This window comes from Labeo rohita, chromosome 19 (assembly GCF_022985175.1).
Source record: "Labeo rohita strain BAU-BD-2019 chromosome 19, IGBB_LRoh.1.0, whole genome shotgun sequence".
Classification (NCBI taxonomy): domain Eukaryota; kingdom Metazoa; phylum Chordata; class Actinopteri; order Cypriniformes; family Cyprinidae; genus Labeo; species Labeo rohita.
In genome coordinates, this window is record NC_066887.1 from 38,261,714 (window position 1) to 38,281,370 (window position 19,657).

Genomic DNA, 19,657 nt, shown 5'->3' on the forward strand with positions numbered 1-19,657 from the left:
AAAGAAACATTTAACATTGTCTTTTGAGTGTTTTCTTTCCACTAGTCTGAAAAAACACTTTATGAAAAACCCCAAAATCTCAAACTTGACAGGTGAATGAAAAAAACTCTTTTTGCCTGCAGTGTCTCCTCTTAAGGATTTTATGAGTTTCTTTGAATATCAGCTCATTTTAATTCTACTTCCATATTTGAAAGTCGTTCTGATTGTGTTGAGCTGTGATCGTCGAATCGCACCTGCTGTGCTCAGATGTTTCCGTACAGGTTCACAGGCGTCAGAACATCCTGTTCGTCCAGCGGGCGTTTGATCACGATGTCTCTGTGTGTGTTTACCGTGTAGGGCTCTTGTTCTCGGGCCGGGGCGGGACTCCCTCACAAATGGTCCAGGAGTTTCCTTCTGCGAGTGGGTTCTCCTACACACACTCACACACACTTACACATGTACACACACACGTCTGAGTCACCCTTACCAAACCTGATCCCACGCTCACACACTGCAGCCTGATTCCAGCTTCTCCTCTCACTTCTTCTCCAAACCCTCGTCCTGCTTTTGAAATGGATTCTTGGCTCTTTTGTGTGTGTGAACTCCTCACGCACCTCATCTGACAGATAAAGGCTGCTGTATTGTGTGTGTGTTTGTGGTAATTTCCGGTGCGGTCAGTCTGGCTGACCCACTTCAAGACCCCCTAGAATCTGCCCTAAATCAGTTCAGGGTCGGTCAGTCCACAGCTTTTGTATCCTCAGGTAATTGGATGAATCTCATAAAGAGGTTTCGGCTCCTTTTTCACCCTATATATCAAAAAATATATACATATTTCACACAGAGAAAATGAAGGATGTTTTAGGATAAACAGCTTTTGCATTGTGACATTAGTTTCATGACAGTTAAGCTCCAAATGATCATGACAGTAATACGTCCAGTCTGACTGCAGAGGAGATGTTTTATTTACTTTATAATTATAATAATAATAATTTATATATTATAATACTTTATTAATTACATTTAGTGAAGCAAATACTACTATGATCCACAAACAATTTACATATATATTAAATATTGTAACAAAATTTTTGGCTTTACAGTAGTGTGAATTTTTTGGAATTATTTTAGTATAATAACATATTTTTTTTGTTAATATTTTGAATTAGATTTTGTTTGTATACTTTAGTAATTTTGTTGTGTATTTTTGTCATTTTTGTTACTTTTTGTTTTTAATATGTGTAGACAGTTCTTATTAGTTTTGGTTATTTTAGTACTGTGACTGAAACTAAATGAAAATGAGAAATGTTGCCTTGTTAACTAACTGAAATTTTAAAAATAAAACATTTTATTTCATATTAATTTTTTTAGTTTATTTTAAGTTTGTGGATTTAACCTTTATATCACTTTTTGTTTTGTTTTTCCTATTGATTTCTGTTGAAAAAAAGACTTTTGCGTCACACCGAGGCCGATCCTTGACTATGAACGGACCTGAAAAGGTACAATTCGCATGCTTCTTGTGAAAAACAGTATTTTGTCCGAATACGCCGCTGCTTCTGAATGACCATCAATGGAGAAAGATGCAGATAACAGGCAGATGGTGTTGGCATGATGTTGGCAGATGGCATTATGATGATCATGCCAACCAACCAAACCTATGTGTGATTCACCAGAAGCAGTGCAGAAAGCAGAGGAGCTTCAGACTGGTGTTTCAAATACCGGCGCCCTCTAGAGGCGGAAGTGGAGAATGACACCCGCAGAACCTCACTGTGACTCTCACACTTACAGACAGTTGTGTGTGTGTGTGTGTGTGTGTGTGTGTGTGTGATGAAAGCCCAATCTTCATCTATGCATTCGAACCCAAATCTCTGCAGAAGCGGGTCGCTCACCGGTGACACTCATGAATCGGTCAGGTCTCTTCTTAGACCTGAGTGAGCGTTTGGCCTCTCCTCTCTCACACACAGCTGGATGTGAACATGTGACGCAGGATCTCGAGGAGGTATTTTCCTGAGCGCAGGTTAAAGGCCTCAATCTTCCTGTCAGTGTTTGACTGAGGGAGAGTCAGTGAATCATACATGCCTGAATAAGTGTTTTCCTACCTTTGCTTCCGCTGATGAGTAATACACTCACACACTCTCCGTTATGCTTTATTCTCAGACTCTGGCTTAAGTTCATTAGCGACTGTGAGGGAATTCGGCCCTCAGCGGAGGCCCTTTTTCGGACACATGGCAGATTTGCGGGGTTCTGGTAAATATTGCAATGGACCTTGAGAAAACACGAGTTTGAGCTGTTTTAAGCATGACTTACTGTGGTAATGTTGTTATGTTGGCGGCCCTGGGAAGAATCCGCCGACTCTCCCGCCCCCGCGAGGCTCTCCTGGCGGGTACCGCGCGAACGCCCACTGTCCGCGTGCGCGTGTGCGCGCATGGTCGCATGACGAGGAGAAAAACAAATAAACTTAACCAAAAAAGTTCACTGGAGCTCTAACAACACAACACTGAATACATTAGTCAAACAGACTCCCACTTAAACATGATATCATTAAGAAGTAATACTGTATAATAACTTTAGTTTCACTGTTGAGCAAAATGATTAGAAAAGAAACGGCAGGTAACTCAATGAATTAAGCGTGAATTTTAAATCAGCAAAACTTGAAACAAAGTTCACCTCAAAAATAAATAATAATAAATCCCTTCCATTGTGGTGCTACTTTAATTTTGTTCTGGTTGTTTAATTCAGTTTGAATGATAAAGTAGTTTATGATTATGATGCAAACGGGAAAACGTGGTGTATAATCTATTTTCACTCATGATAGTAAAATTCACAATTAATTAAACTCTCATTTTTAAGCGGAAAGACTAAACAAGTAAAAACATCATAAAAGTACGGCCGTGTTGTGTCGTAATGTTGTAGTTCAGACACGTTTGTTGAGTTGTTGATCGTTTAATGTGTGTCAGTCGTATTGATTAGTGTGGGCAAACAGGTGTAATGATGTAACGCTCACTGTCAGTGAGAGAAAGCGCCGTGAAGTCTCTCTTTCCGGTTCTGCGTTGGTCTGTGCGCACATCGGCGCTTTCCTTCGTCTTTCTGTGTGTCCAGCTCTCGCGCACGCGCAGACACGCACACACACTCACACACACTCTCCCCCGCGCGCTGTCTCATTCACCGGTGCGCGCGATCCACGCAGGGTGGAGGGGTTTATAAGGCAGCGCGAGGAGGCCACACGCCACTCCGACTGAAACACTTCAGACCACAAGCAGCAAGACTCCGAAGCCGAGAGTACAAGTACCAACCGCGACAGGAGAAAAAGCAGCAGACCGAGAAAAGCGAGCCTCCTTGAGCTCCGCGTTCGTTCTTTGCCCGTTATTCGCTCGCTCGCTCGCTTTCACTGGAATACAGAAGCAGCTGAAGCAGCATTAGAAGAGGTTGGTAGTAAACTCTCTGGAGTTTGGTCAGAGTCGCTTTGTGCCGTTGCGCTTGTGGAAGTGAAGTGCACCGAAACTTGGACATCAAGCCCGGGACGTCTGGACGCGTTTTGACCAGTTCCCGCATCCCAGCATTCCCGCGGAAGACTTTGAGACTGTCGGATGGAGCGCGCTTATTAGACACGCTAGAGTAACTCAGTAACAGGTAACTGAAGCTTGCCGTCTGTTTGTTTTTTTATCCGTGTGTGATCGCGGATGGTCTGCAAACTTGCTTTGGTCAGTGGTGCTCAACTTTCTGATGATGTGCGGTGCGAGTCTGGATGGAAGTTTGCATGCATGCGTGCATGGATGGATGGATGGATGGATGGTGCCGAAGTTGTGTCGCTGTCCGTGGTGCTGAAACTCTCTCAACACTCGCTGAAGTTGTGCCGCTGTCCGCGGTGCTGAAACGCTTCAGTCGCTTCTATAAACTGATGCTGTGTTTGTCTTTATTGAGTCTGTGTCTGGCTTTAGTGAAAAGTACTCTTGCAAATGTTCTATGTTATTAACAGAAGATTATGCTTATTAAAGCATGATATTCTCAAATACTTAGTAAGTATTGACGCAATACAAGAATTTCTACATGCATTTATTGCTTTCAGTATCTGCAACTTAAGTTCTAACTGCAACGCATTTTAAAATAAGTCACTATTCACATGCTTTGCATGTTGTGTATACTGAAAAGTTGTTGCGCACTGATAATTTCGCTCCTCGTTTCAGAGTTCGGCTGATAATGTCTGCAGCGCGTGCATGAGCGAGCGGCTCAACTTGGCGCGCTCACGGAATCATTTGTTTGCACATAGCGAGAAATTAATTTATTTCTAATCTGATCGCATCTCACTGCAAACAGCTTGATTGCTGATTGTGTTGCATGCACGGTTTAACTCATTTGGCATGCAGATAAAGAAACTCGTGAAATGTTTTTGCAAAGTATTCCTCCTGCAGGTGCATGTCTTTAATGAGTGTTGTTTATCAAGAAGTGTGTGTTTGTTGATGCACACGGTGATGGTGATGTGTGTTATTGTTCTGACAGCACTAGACACACATTGAGATGTCTCAGCAGCAGATCTGAGCTCACAGATGGCTCCGCGTGTGTTTGGCAGAGCCGTGTGTGTCTCAGACTTTCCCAGGATTAAATACAAAGTGTCTGTGTTTGTTCAGAGCAGATACAATCTAACATTCATCCCAGGATCAGAGCGGCCAGAGGACATCAGGGGTTAACGAGCGCACCGGCTTCACTTGCACAGATTCACATAAACTGTCTCTCTGTCTCTCTGTCTCTTTCTCATACGCTTCCTGCTGACTCTTTGGAAAATCAGCTGTTTCCATAACTACAGATGTAATGGGTAATTTCAGCCCCCTATTTGGGTTATAGAAAGAGGTTGAGTGGCAGAGCTGAAGTACTCTCATTTTCTGTAGAGCCGATAGTTTCCGGTTTCTCAAACTCAAAGGAGTGCAGAAAATGAGACATGAACTGCATTAGTGATGTAACTGAAGACAGCGAACAAAAGAGAGCAACAGTTTATTTTATTTTATACAACTGTTGAGCTTTAGCTTTTCAGTCTCACATTATCAGTTCAGAAAGAGGAGGGGGATGATGAAGATGAGGGGTCATTGGTTCCCAGAGAAGGACCTCTCACAGCTGCTCTCTCTCTTTCATCTCGCTCCTGAATGAGCGTCTTTGAGCGAAAGAGAGTGACGCGCCAGAAAACAAGGCAAGTTCTATAAAAGAGCGAGGGACTGTGCTTGGAAAGAGAAAGAGGTCCGGCTTATAACGCACAAAGATGCTCCACACGTTTCTCGAGCACCTGTAGCTATGGCAACAGTCCGACTTTGACACTCACAGAGAAAGTTCTGCAATCGCTGCATTCTGTCAGGGAGGGGGCATGTGTTCCTGCAGAAATATCCTGCTCTATCGCTGTAAGAATCTTTCCAGCGCTGAACTTTCGTGGGTGCGAGCTGAGTCTTCGTGGACGTCAGTTTGACGCAATCGGCTCTGCCACGTGTGAAAGCGTGGGCAGGAGAGAACGAGAGAGCGATGCAGAGAGAGATTCCTGTGAAGGGCACTGTAATTATAGTCTGAGTGTAATAGCAGTGTGCGCATTAGCGGCAGCGCTCTGACTGGGCTCGTTCAAATGCACACTAATGCTAATGGAGGGTACAGCTCTCAACTACAGATATGATTCAGATGGCAGACCTGTTCTAGTATGATAATTACAATGACTGTTCTACTATGACTGACAAGTGCTAACCCTGAATCCCTTCTGTTTCTTGCTTCCCCACAGATATGTCCCCTTCAATCTAGTGAAGAATCAAACCCTCCATCCGCATTTAACGTAGTAAAAAGATCAACCCCCTGCCAGATCAAAAGAAGCCCAGTTGAATCATCTAAACTCCTATCAAAGGGTCCACCCGTCCTCCTGAAGCGAAAACATGGAGTGGCGGTTCGTGTTGTTGGCGCTGTGCGCTTGTATGTGCGTGATGTTCGCCCCGGGCATCTCTACTCCCTCCGGCCCGGCATCCGCCACCTGTGCCACCCTGGAGCAAAGCCGTTTCTTCGGCGTGTTCTCCTCTAAGACCGCCCTGCCGTCAGCGCCGTGCTCCTGGACCCTGCAGAACCCCGATCCTCGCCGCTACACCGTCTACATGAAGATCACCAAGCCTACCGAGTCCTGCACCCCACGACAGATCCGAACCTTCCAGTTCGACTCTTTCCTGGAGACCTCTCGCACGTACCTGGGCATGGAGAGCTTCGACGAGGTGGTACGACTGTGCGACGCTTCCTCCGCGGTGGCCTACCTGGAGTCCAGCAAACAGTTCCTGCAGGTGCGGAAGGTGATGCCACGTCTCGGTATGGAGGCCGTGGAGGAAGACGAAGGGAACGACGAAGGTAGCCAGTTCAACGCTGAGTTTCTGGTCGTGGGCAAGAGGAACCCGAGTATGCCAGCCTGCGAGATGCTGTGTCAGTGGTTGGAAGACTGCCTGGCCACCAGTACCCACGGAAACCCCTGCGGCATCATGATGACCCCCTGCCAGTGCTGGGAACCGCCCAAGAGGAAGACGGGTGGCTGTTACAGGGGCGGAGTCTACACCGAGAAGTGCTCGCCCAACGTTAGAGACAGCAACCGCGACGCCGAGATCATGAGTAAGTGTGTGAAATGCGAGGTTCCTGTAGCAACTCATTTGGTTGGTAAAGAACAGGCAAAATTGTATGCACTCTTAAAAGAAAATCGACAGGTTCTGCGGGAGCAGCTGCTCTATAGCCATGCTCCCCATGCCTCCGCTAAAGCAGTCAATGCCCTGTGCTTGAGGTTGTCATAGCAACCCGCTGGGCTCCGAAGGCACCACATCCAAAGAGCGCCTCTGGTATTAGAGGCAGTTCACCCTTTCAAACGGTCGTATCATGTGGTGTCCTGGCATTTGGCTTTCAAAGCTCCTTTTTGTTTAGAAAAGGTTCAGAAGCATTTGTTTGTCTGAGAGACTTGTCGCCCCGCTGTCTCTTTGACATCAAACCTACATTTATGACAAAACAATGCCACATCGATTGTCAATAAGTTGACAGGCTGATTTGACGCCTCTATTATGCTCCCGAAGTTTGCATGCAGATACCATAGTTGACCAGCAGATGTCAGCACTGACAGCAGCATTATCATGACTCATTCGCAGTGAATGTCCTCTCCTCCAGCACTTCAGCATTACTCACCCACCATGTGCACTTAACAGAAGTGATGTGAAGCATGTCTGTTTGATGTGTTCGCAGAAGGCTGGAGCGGGTGGGGCCGCTGGTCCGAGTGCAGTAACGAGTGCGGTGGCGGAGTCCAGGTGCGCAGCCGCGCGTGCCAGCCTGAGGACGGTGTCTGCGAGGGCGTCGTGGAGGAGGGACGGGCCTGCAACCCTCAGCCTTGCATCGGTCAGTTCCACGTCCATCAATGCGCACTGCAGTGAATGCCATAGCATGCTGTCAGATCTTTCATGAGGGTTTGTGTTGATTTGTGCAGGTCAAGTCCGACAGAGAAGTCAGGGTCTGCGTTCCATCATCGGCCAGCGGCGTGATTCTGATGGCACCATCATGGCAAACCAGGCTCCTCAGAAAGGTGTGTGTCTCTATTGCAACACTTCAAAAAAGGTCTGTAATGGTAAAAGTGCTTTGCTAAATCAGCCTTTTTGTCTTGCTGCAGAAGAAGTCCAGCAGGACACGTGGTCTTCATGGAGTGTGTGTTCTGTGAGTTGTGGTGAAGGCTTGCAATCTCGCACTCGTTCCTGCATGACCTCCACTTACAGCACCCAGTGCACCGGCCCTTTGAGAGAGAATCGACCTTGCAACAACACTGCCGCCTGTCCAGGTACTTCAGTTCACACATACACAATGCATTCATTCATTTGTCTGGATCATGGAATGAGGGACTGATTAACCATGTGTTTGTGTTTGCAGTGAATGGAGCGTGGGACGAGTGGGCTCCCTGGAGTTTGTGCTCGTCTACATGCGGCCGTGGATACCGCGATCGTGTCCGTACATGCAAACAGCCTCAGTACGGTGGAGAGCCCTGCCGCGGACCTGTCAAACAGACCAAGTTCTGCAACATCGCTGTCTGCCCAGGTCAGTAAACTGGCTGCTATTCCAGATCTCAACACCAGATGGCACTGTTCACCTTATTACCACAATTCTTTCAATTGCAACAAGAAAGATGACTGTTGAATTGTTCAGTAATTACTTTATTCTGTCTTTCTCGTATCCGTAGTTGATGGCTACTGGAACGAATGGTCGGCATGGACTCCTTGCTCTGCCTCTTGCTCGAATGGAACGATGCAGAGAACTCGCGATTGTAACGGCCCCTCGTACGGAGGTTCAGAGTGCAGAGGAGAATGGCAAGAAACCACCAACTGCTTCCTCAGAGATTGCCCAGGTGCAGTATTCCTCTCTTATGTTTGCTAATGCATCTAGTGAAAGTGTTTGCATGAAAGATACTCAAGTGTCTTGTCGCCCTCTAGTGGACGGAAGATGGCTGTTGTGGAGCTCATGGGGCAGTTGCAGCAAGTCCTGCGGTGGAGGCAATCAGCTCAGACAGAGAGTGTGTGAAGGACCTTTCTTTGGTGGAGAGCCCTGCAACGGAGAGAAAACAGAACTGCGAAACTGCAATGAGAAGCGGTGCCCAGGTGAGAGCTCAAACCAGATGTTTTACTTCATTTATGCACCAACTTTGAGGCAGCTTCCTGAAGTGCTTATAAATATGCGTCTCACAGAACCTCACGAGATCTGCGGAGAAGAGAACTACGGCAGTGTGGTGTGGAAGAAAACGCCTGCGGGCGACACGGCTGCTGTGGCCTGCCCTTCCGATGCCACAGGTACTATTCGAGATCTCGCTTGTCCAGCGCTCTAGTTTCTGTGTCGAATGTGGGTCACAGCCTGATTTTAGTGAAACAGACAGTTCTTCCCTCTGGATGGCATTAACCCTGCTCTCCCCGACTCCTGCAGGCCTGATCCTCCGCAGATGCACCCTGGACGCCGTGGGCCTGGCTTTCTGGGAGAACCCCACTCACATCAAGTGCATTTCCAAAGAATTCCAGGACATCCAGACCCTGGTAAGAACCGTCAACTGCATACTAGTGCTTCGTGTTGGCATAAAGGCTTCAGAACCAGATTCTCAAGCGTCCTTCTCTTTTCAGATGCGTGATCACATGACTCAGTCTCAGAGCGGTCAGCTGGTGGACGGCGTGTCTGAAGTGCTGTCTAAAGTGAGGATGACGTCGACCGACAACATGAAGTATAGTGGTGACCTGCTGGCTGTGATGGAGGTCCTGAGGAACAGCACAGAGATTTTCAGAGGGTCAAAAATGAGCCTGAGCAACGCAGATGTGGAGGTACGCAAAACCAAAGCACATAATGACGATGGGAAAACTGTATGGAAGCGCTGATCTAATAACCTTGATTTGTTTGACCCACAGAATTACGCTCACACCATCAGTAACTTACTGCAGGAGACACACAAAGAGAAATGGGACGAAGCTCAACTGGTGAGTGTGTGCGTGTGAAGTATGTGTCCTCACACATGCACGTTGTGCCTTCATACCAAAAAAAAGGATGAAAAGAGAAATAAAGAAGCAGAGAAATCTAGCGCACCCACACGGCAATCTGCGACAGCAGACAACGCCAACACCTCACGCGCCTACACACACACGTCAGAGACGCACAACAGCTCTAACACACACTAATGAATCAGTCATAGACCATTCAGAGAAACAACTATGTGTCACATTCTCTATGTGTGTGTGTTTATAGAACATGTTATTTTAGAACTATTTAGATACTACTTTAGAATTTATTAACATTTTATTTAGCTTTTATTTTCAGTTTTTTAATTATGTTATAGATTTAGTCATTTTATTAAGTGCTTTATTAGTTTCTTTTTTATTCTATTTAACTTTCATTTATAGTTTATATTATTTGCTATATTATATATCATTTATATTATATATTATATTTAATTCATATTTAATTTCAGTTTTACTGCTACTAATTATTATTACTAGTAATAATTACTAATATTTAATTCCACTTTTAGTTTAGCACTTTACAACTTTTTATTTAAATTTTATTTCTGTTTTTTTGTTTTGTTTTAGTTTTTCATTTAATATTTATATTTATTTAGCTTTAATTAAAGAGGATGATTTTATATTAGTTTGCAATAACAGGGCTGTTTTGATCTGCTGCAGATGGGCGCAAACATCAAGGAATTCTTCAGTCTGATTGAGAACTTCATTGACATGATTGGACGTCAGATGAGAGATTTCCAGGACATCTATGAGGTCACAGATAATCTAGGTGAGTGTGAAAAGGCTCACAAGTATGAGACGGCAACAGGTGGATGTGTGAGCGCACACGCTCCAGCACATACGTGTGTGTTTGACCGTTGCTTTCTGATCGTCCCTTCAGAGCTCAGCATCCAGAAGCGTCCCAGAACCATGACCTCTGACGTGACCTTCCCCCTGAAGGGCTGGCGCGGGATGATCGATTGGGTCCGCAATTCAGAAGAGAAAGTCACAGTGTCCCGCAACGCTCTGAGTCTAGACGTGCCAGGTACACACGCACTCGCACACGCACGCGCACACATTCTGATGTTTGCTTTGTGTGTAATGAGTCTAATGCAGATTAATGTGTGTGTAGATGCTGAGCAGAGCACAGGGTTTGTCACCGGCATCGTTCTCTACAGAAATCTGGGTCCCATCCTGTCCTTTCAGAGGTACAAATCTTCTGATTTTAGAGCTTCTGCTTGCATTTTAAAGAAAAACTCTTGAGTGATTCTGATCGATCGATCGTCTCGTTCTCTCTCAGCAACAGCACGCTGCTCAACTCGAAGGTCGTCACGGTAACGGTGAAGCCCAATCCTGGTTTCCTGTCGGCACCTGTCGAGATCGACTTCCCGCACCTGCACAATGTGAGTCGCCATGGAAACCAGAGAGCAGACGCTGCTTCATTGCTCGTTCTGTTCTGAACGTGTGTGTGCAGTTAAAGACTAAGGAGGAAGTGACATATGACACAGATCAGACTCCCCCTAACCAGACCTCTCACATCTCTCTCTGTCTCTCTGCAGGGCACTGTTAACGAGACCTGCATCGCCTGGGACGAGAGCGAGAGGTGGGTGGACCGCTTGTGATTCTGTGTGTGTGTGTGTGTGTGTGTTGTCGCAGTTCTAAAGGTCACACACTCTCTTCTGCCCTCGGTACAGTGTGTCATCTCCACACCTCCACGACAACCGCTAATCATATGCAAATAAGCCTCCGCCCCCTTACACACATCACTTATGACCTCATGAATATTCACAGAACATTCAAAAATTCAATGGTTCTTTTCACAATCCCACTGCCCACACAAACACTCACACAGACACACACATCTGAACACACAGTTGGGATCCTCGTTCTTGTTTTTAAACTTGAAACTTTATCAAAGCGTTCGTATCTCTGAGCCCCATCCATCTGTTAGTATATATTCTATTAATGTCATGTATTTGCAGAAAACATTTCCAAAATGTTTTGGCAAGGTTTCCTCAAAGTAATGAACAAACGTTCTTCTAGTAACATTATTAGAACATTTAAGTGTAAGTCGCTTTGGATAAAAGCGTCTGCTAAATGAATAAATGTAAATGTAAATGTAATCCGGTCTTTAATAACGTTTATACATCATTTATGGAATGACATTGCAGAATGATAAAACTAAACATTCCCACTTTAAAAAAAAAAAAAAAAAACTGGACATTTTGAACATTCTGAGAATGTTAGAAAAACGTTCATAGAACATATTTTGGTAGCACAGTATTGACCAGTCAGCATCAAGAGCCACAGCTATCCATTTCTCTTTTTTTCCATGTGATTTTCCTCCTGTGACACTGGTGTGATTGTGCGATCGAGGAGTCTGTCTCTCTCACAGGACATGAGCTCAACCACCTGCCATCAGACCTGTGCCAAACACACACACACTCACTCACAGACAGAGAGAGACAGGATTCACATATTTAAACAGTTGTGTTTCTGTGCCATTAGAGCATTTAATGTTAGAAATACAAAAATATATCAGGACTATGTTGGCAGTGTTGCCAAATACACACAATACAAACACAACTGTATAAATAGTGACAGAAAGGAAAGCAAATAAATAAGATGCCAGTAAAATAATCAATGTAATATAATAACAACATAGAATAAGATCAAATGACACTGGAGTTAAGCAACATCAGTACTGCCTTTCAGACTCTTCCAAAACGATGCTCTAAAACAAGCAATTTAAGCTCCCAAAGAACATTTCAGTGATCAGTTCTTACAAGAACTACTGTTTTCTTAGTGTAAAGAACATTTGTGACACTGGAGCACAAAACCAGTCTTAAATAGCACAGGTATATTTGTAGCAATAACCAAAAATACATTGTATGGGACAAAAAAATTTTTTTTTTCTTTTATGGCAAAAATCATTGGGTTATTAAGTAAAGATCATGTTCCATGAAGATATTTTGTAAATTTCCTACTGTAAATATATCTCAACTTCATTTTTGATTAGTAATATGCATTGCTAAGAATATGCATTGTTTTTTGTTTTTTTGCACCCTCAGATTCCAGATTTTCAAATAGTTGAATCTCTGCCAAATATTGTCCTGTACTAACAACCATACATCAATAGAAAGCGTATTTATTCAGCTTTGAGATGTATAAATCTCAATTTCAAAAATTTGACCCTTATGACTAGTTTTGTGGTCCAGGGTCACATTTTAATAATCAGAAGAACCTTTAGTGGTTCCATTGATGTTAAAGGTTTTCTGTGGAACCATTGATGTCAGTAAATATATTATTATGTTCTGGGCACAATATAAAATCACCAGGAAGAACCATTTGGATAAGAGAGCATGATGAAAATACCTGCAGGAGCATATGAATAACGCGGTAATGGTAAAGATCCATCTGAGAGCGTTACTGTACTGAGGTCTGGAGTGAGTGTGAGTCTGGATGAGCTGCTCTGCTGCTGAGAGTGTGTGTGTGTGTGCAGGGTTTTTTCACAGTGTATCTAACGCTTGTTTGTGTGTGCGCGCAGCGCGTCTCTGCTCGGCTCCTGGTCCGCGCGCGGCTGCAGATCGGTGTCGCGCGACTCCAGCACCACATGCGTGTGTGACGGACTGTCCACGTTCGCCCTGATCGCCCGACCGAACCCCGATCTGGTAAGTGTCCGATCATCACCGAACCGTCTGTGTGTGTCGTCGTCGTGTGTCCGATCGCTATGTGTGTGTGTGTGTGTGTGTGTGTGTGTGTGTGGAGTGAAAATGAAGCGATGCTGCCGTTAACCGAACAGCGTTTATCGCGTTTATCACGTTTATCAAAACCTCATTCATCATCGATCATCGGGTGATCAGATGCGATCGTCTTTCATGTGAGTTCATTCTTTATCCAACGATGGGTTGATTGACAGCTAATGGAGACGATGCGGTGTCGCGATCGATCGCTTCTCATCAGGACATCAAATTCTCTTCAGGAATCTGACGATCAGTGATGGATTCGGCTTTCTTCATTCATGTATTTGTTCGGTGCTTTAATGCGTTTGTCTGATCGGGATGGTTGTTTTTGATCTTTTTGGTGCAGAAGCAGTTGCCATGGTAACCGTACCGCAGCCTCGCGCTGTAATTCGGTTATCAGAACGAGAGAAAAAAACAGCCCTGCACTGCAACGCAACGCGACGCGTCCAAACAGAACGCTTCCGTTTATGATCGCATAAGCGCCATGACTGGAGCGCGCTGTTTGGACGCGTCGCGTCGCGTCGCGCAATGCAAACGGGTTTAAAAGACCTGTTACATGCCTTCAGTGTGTGTGTGTGTCTCCTGAGAGGAGTTATTACGATGCGTTTCATTCTGCAAGGGCAAATGAAGGTGGAAAGCAGCTCATAATATAACACACACATACTGTGGTGTGTGTCCACAGGAGTGTGAAGTGTGTAACACTAATAATTTCAGAGGTGAAAGTTGTCCACCTGCAGGACACACACGCACCTGCCGTCGTTTAAATGTGCTAATGTGGAGCAGCAGTGAGGGAATGTAGAGCGCCTCGCTCACCTTCACGTCTCCTTCACATCAGCTGCCCTGTTTCTGCCAGTCATTCTGTCCAGAGGGATCTCCGTGTGTGTGTGTGTGCGCGCGCACTGATACTAATGTTACTGTTCTTCTTTACAGAACATGGATAAGTCTCTGTTGCCCTCGGTTACGATGATTGTGGGATGCGGGGTGTCGTCCCTCACCCTCCTCCTCCTCATCATCATCTACGTCTCTGTGTGGAAGTAAGAAACTTGCCATAACACTTGATTTGTGTACTCTTATATGAAAAAAACATACAATATTATAAACTAAAAAGCCATTAATCTCATTATTAAAGACCAAGGAAGCCCCAGTTTTAAAACTCCTGGGTAGGACGGTTGTTCATTAATTGCATTTTCTCTCTTTCTCTCAGATACATTCGCTCTGAGCGCTCAGTGATCCTGATCAACTTCTGTCTGTCAATCATCTGCTCCAACGCCCTCATTCTGATTGGTCAGACGCAAGCACGCAACAAGGTGAGCCCGAAACCCGACGTTGACCATTCGCAGCTCACGTCAGCTCTGATGGCAAGCGGCTCACCTCTCGTTCCTCTGTTTCTCACGCAGGTCATGTGTACGTTGGTGGCGGCGTTCCTGCATTTCTTCTTCCTGTCCTCTTTCTGTTGGGTCCTGACGGAGGCGTGGCAGTCTTACATGGCCGTTACGGGCCGCCTTCGTAACCGCATCATCCGCAAACGCTTCTTGTGTCTGGGATGGGGTGAGTGTGTGTGCCGCTGTTGTTTCTGGAGAGCGTTGCGTGTCTCGTGTGATATGGTGTTTAACTCTCTCTGGATTCTCTCTCAGGTCTGCCCGCTTTAGTCGTCGCCGTTTCTGTCGGCTTCACCAAAGCCAAAGGTTACGGCACCGTCAACTAGTGAGTATTTCCCATCTCTTTGGTTGCTTGTCTTTCTCTTTCCGTCATCGTCTTTGTGAGTTTAACACTGGTGTTTCTGCCTCTCTGCAGCTGTTGGTTGTCTCTCGAAGGCGGTCTCTTGTACTCGTTTGTGGGTCCCGCGGCTGCGGTCGTTCTGGTGAGGAGCCGCTCTTGGACTCTGTGTGATTGACAGCGCATGCAGTGTTGAGCTTTCACTGACGTCTCTCTGTGTATTTTCAGGTCAACATGGTGATTGGAATTCTGGTTTTCAACAAGCTTGTGTCCAAGGACGGCATCACAGATGTTAAGCTGAAAGAGAGGGCTGGGTAAGAAATACTATACACACCCAATCCAACACCAGTCACATTAAAGAGTCTAGAGCATGGTGTATTAAATGTGCTGTCCTGCAGGGCATCGCTGTGGAGCTCTTGTGTGGTTCTCCCTCTTCTCGCACTGACTTGGATGTCTGCAGTCTTGGCCATCACCGACCGCCGCTCCGCACTGTTCCAGATCCTCTTCGCCGTCTTCGATTCTCTAGAGGGATTCATCATTGTCATGGTGCACTGCATCCTGCGCAGAGAGGTCAGTATGCTCACAGTCAAAGCACAGGTGCATTTAACATGCTTGAGTGTGCCAGAGCTCAAAAATGTGCATGTTTCAGGTCCAGGAGGCGGTGAAATGCCGTGTCGTGGACCGCAAGGATGATGGGAACGGTGATTCTGGCAGCTCCCTGCAGAACGGCCACACGCAGCTGGTGGTGAGTGTACATGCAAGTATTCTCACGAATTTACATGCTAATGACGGCTTTTATAAATCTTATTTCTCATCTTTATTTTTTCTACAGTCTGACTTTGAGAAGGACGCTGATGCAAACCGACCAGGTGAGGATATAAACAGTTCACATTATCACAGCGCAGGGGTGTCCAAACCTGTTCCTGGAGAATTTAGCTCCAAGACTAATTAAACACCTGAATCAGCTAATCAAGGCTGGAAGCTGGCTGTAACTAAACTTTGCAAGACATTAGGCCCTCCAGGAGCAGGATTGGACACCCCTCCCATGAAACATAAAACTTGAGGTGTTTGGTAATGATAAGAGACGGCTTGGTGAAGTTGCTTTGCTCCAAGGGGACTGTATTCCCACATGCCTCACCTGCCTCTCTGCATCCCCTCAGGTGGAATGAAGAGCTCTTCTGAGGAGAAGATGCCCCCTCCACAGATGCCCCTGCCCCTCGGCCCGAACTTCCACACCCTTCCATCCAACCCCAGTGGAAAGAGCCACATTCCCCCCGTCCCCGAGTACTCTAGCCACACGCTCACCCTGCGGAGAGAGAAAGGTCGTGGAGTCGACCCGTCTTGCGGTAAACCCGTGTACGTGTGCGACAGCGAACTCTTCAAGCAACTGGATGCCGATCTGGCCCTCGCTCAGGCAGAGAGCGTCTGTCCTGATGGCAGCGGTTACGTGCTCCTGCCCAACACCACCTCCACCCTCCGTGCCAAACCCAAAGATGACTCCAGCGGCTCCAGCAAGTACAACATCAGCACCGAGCTCCCGCAAGCCCGTCTTATGCATCTGAGCGGAACCTTTGCCGAACCGCAGGCCGCCTACGCCGTCAAAACTCTCCCCGCCGACCGTGTCAGCGTATCGTACTCGGAACGCGACTCTCCCATTCAGAACATCCACAACATCTCCAGCGAGAGTCACGTGACCAGCAGTCTGGGCGACACGTTCGACTCCATGAACTCCATGATGTCCAAGAGCGAAACCATCTCTACCTTGTCCATGAGTTCTCTGGAGGTCAGCGAAGGGGTAAGAGATGCCACTTCCTCTTAGTTGATGGTGCCGTTGTTGAACACTGCATGTGATGAATTATGCAATGGGTGTGAAACTAAAGTTTGCTGTCGCTCTTTCCTTTTACTCTCTCAGAGGCAGAAATCTCGTTACGCAGAACTCGATTTTGAGGTAATTACTCACTAAGGAGCGTCTACCGTAGAGTTATATGAATGTAAATCTGCGACAGTATGGTTTTAACCGTTCCTTTCTCTGTCGTGTAGAAAATCATGCACACGCGAAAACGCCATCAGAACATGTTCCAGGACCTCAACAGGAAGGTGCATCACGCCGAGAAGGACAGAGAGTCACCGGCATCCGACAGCAAGGTGAGCCACTAAACTAGACGCTCATATGTGGAACTTTTCCATGTTTGCAGACACGAACGGTATTTAGAGTAACGCTGTCGTCTTCTCTCTGCAGTCTGTAAGATGGAGCGTTTCCTCTGCTGGAAGCGACAAGACAAACCACAGCGTAAGTGTCTCCATCTCTCAACCGCCTGTTAGGGACGTTTTCTCATTCGCTGGGTCTCTAACTTTGTTCCCGGTGTCTTTTTCCAGGATAAGCAGCAGGGAGCAATGGATCGGTCCTGGGAGAGCATGAGCAGATCACAGGCGTCTCCTCCTGCGTGGGTCAGGAAGGACATGGAGCCGCTACAGGCGTCTCCTTTGGATCTCCAGGGCGTGGAATGGGAGAAGGCCGGAGCGACCATCCCTCTGGTGGGCCAAGATATCATCGACCTACAGACGGAGGTGTGAGGGCGCCACGTTTAACCCTGAACACCTCGGTCTGCTTTTGATTTGGGAAAGAGAGCGGAAATGAAGGGATGAGCATGTAGAGGGCAGAGAGGTAGAGAGGAACCCGAGAGGGGAGCGCTGTACCCGTCTGTCATTTGAATATGTGTCTCTCCGGCTTCAGAAGTAGCTCTCAGCTCAAGATGACACTGACCTCAGTCAGGGAGAAAGGTTTTCCGAACTCCGTGCGAGGAGAGATTCCGGTCGGTTCATCGAGAGCTTTTCCCAACACGCTTCCATCTGGTCCAGGAGGTGGTGTGGACGCCCGCCTGTGTCCTTTCATTTTTCCGCAGTTCCATTTTGGAATGGGCGAATCTTCCCGCAGGAGGGTCGACCGCTTTCTTGGCTGCTCGAGTTTGGCCCTTTGTGGCCTCTTCCAGAGCGTTCTTTTCGGTCAAGAGGCCGACGTCTCCCATGAGCCTCTAGAGAGGTTGTTAGCTGTGCCAAACGGACACAGATGTACTGCCGTCGCTGTGGTCTTTGTTTTTAGCGCTTTGCGTGAAGCATTTCTGGACGCTTCCATCAAACTTTGGGGAAATAATTGTACCGAAAACTTGAAAAAGACTATAAAGAGCTGAGCATTTTACTTTCCATGATTCCTCTGTTATTATTGTAACGAGTTGTTATTATGAATGTTATTTCTTTGTTCTTATGATCATGTTATGATTTCGATGATGTTTCTCCTCTTGTCTTCATATCTGTGTTCATCAAGGTTTATTTTTAAGTACTGTACGAAACCGTTCATCCGTTCCCAAAACAGCAGCAGGATGAAATATCCCAGCATGAGCGGCTGACATTCTCTCAGCATTCTGGGTAATGTAGTTGGAGCAGCAGTGACTGTGTAGCCTTGGACTCTTTGAGGACGAGCTGTTGTTTCCTCCTCCGCTCCATTGGATCAGACCACTGTGTTCCCTCCATTCCCACCAGCGGCTCTTTCTACGGCCTTGCGAACGAAGCCCCAGCACACGTTACGGGCTCCTGCCCGACTGTGAACTTCCGCCGTGCCGGCGGGACAGATTCCCAGAGCAGTAGTCATGCCAAACTATAGACTGGCATCAGTGCAATATGAGGACAGATGCTTGATGCCCAAGCAGGACTGACATTAGAATTTTGGCAGATTTTTGTTAACCATTTTCAGAGTTTTATATTGTCTTTATAGAGCATATAGAATACCTTTATGACAACACTGTTCACGGACTATGTTAGCTACTAAACGAGAAGGACAAAACAAGACGTTGTGTCTTGCTGCTAAAAGAACTTTCAGGAAAGAAAAATATGAGTAATAGCCTAGAGATATATCTGACTGTGCTTCAGGAAAATGCCCTAGAGTTTTATACTTGATTCCTCCATATTGCTGAGACACTGAACCCTCGGTCGTCTGTACGGTCTCTTGTTTTATACACCTGTTCGTCTCTGTGTGCGTGCCGATATCCTTCCTCGCGTCTCCGTGTTCGCGTGAGGTTCCCGATGTCTGTCTGAATCTCCAGCACTAGAGTCTCTGTGTATTTCACTTCCTCTTGTGATTGTACAGTTTTAAGAACAATAGGTGAAGGTGTCTCGTTTCTAATAAAACAAAAGAAATTAAAATTATAGAGTGTTTGTTCTTCATTTTCCTGACTAAAGAAGTCACTTCTAAGTGGCACCAAGCAAAACTGCAAAAATAGTGACTGTTGGGTTTCCTCCTCCTTCCACTGGCCAGTCAAACATCTTAGTCCCGCCCCAAACTCACGTGATTGGTTAAGCCTGACATGTTGAGCCTGTCAAACATCAAACTACCAATGAGTGACTCTGAACATGAAACTGACACCACAAATGTCACATACTACAACTTTTATAGTAGCAGGTTATGCTGCCATAGTAAGATCTTGTTTTCTTGCCGAATGTCGTTTGTGAGTAAATACAATTTTTTCCCATAAGACCTATTTCCATTTGGTCTATATAGGAGCAAAACAAATGACTAAGCTATCTGTAATTTGGTCATTAGCATCAGGCTCTTTCGCTCAGGAAATGAATCTATTCAGACGCAGCAGGCGTAATCAGCTCATTACAGATGAAACAAGATTTGCTTTGTTTACAGGATCTCTATTAATATAGAGCAAAACCCCACCTGATCTGCTG

At 46.1% G+C, this 19,657-nt stretch overlaps 1 protein-coding gene across 1 annotated transcript; it reads left to right on the plus strand.

Moving 5' to 3' along the window:
* Positions 1-3,183: 3,183 nt before the first annotated feature.
* On the plus strand, positions 3,184-19,129 carry LOC127181823 (adhesion G protein-coupled receptor B1). The gene is made up of 32 exons (XM_051136776.1): positions 3,184-3,606; positions 5,726-6,585; positions 7,201-7,350; positions 7,439-7,534; positions 7,619-7,783; positions 7,873-8,037; positions 8,180-8,344; positions 8,430-8,594; positions 8,682-8,783; positions 8,914-9,020; positions 9,105-9,299; positions 9,384-9,452; positions 10,152-10,260; positions 10,372-10,515; positions 10,603-10,678; positions 10,771-10,873; positions 11,030-11,073; positions 13,018-13,141; positions 14,144-14,247; positions 14,418-14,520; positions 14,611-14,761; positions 14,848-14,917; positions 15,008-15,074; positions 15,158-15,243; positions 15,328-15,499; positions 15,579-15,674; positions 15,762-15,798; positions 16,090-16,724; positions 16,842-16,877; positions 16,970-17,074; positions 17,169-17,219; positions 17,306-19,129. The coding sequence occupies exons 2-32, from the start codon at positions 5,874-5,876 to the stop codon at positions 17,501-17,503; spliced, it is 4,602 nt and encodes a 1,533-aa protein (XP_050992733.1). The 5' UTR covers positions 3,184-3,606; positions 5,726-5,873; the 3' UTR covers positions 17,504-19,129.
* The last annotated feature ends 528 nt before the right edge of the window (positions 19,130-19,657 follow it).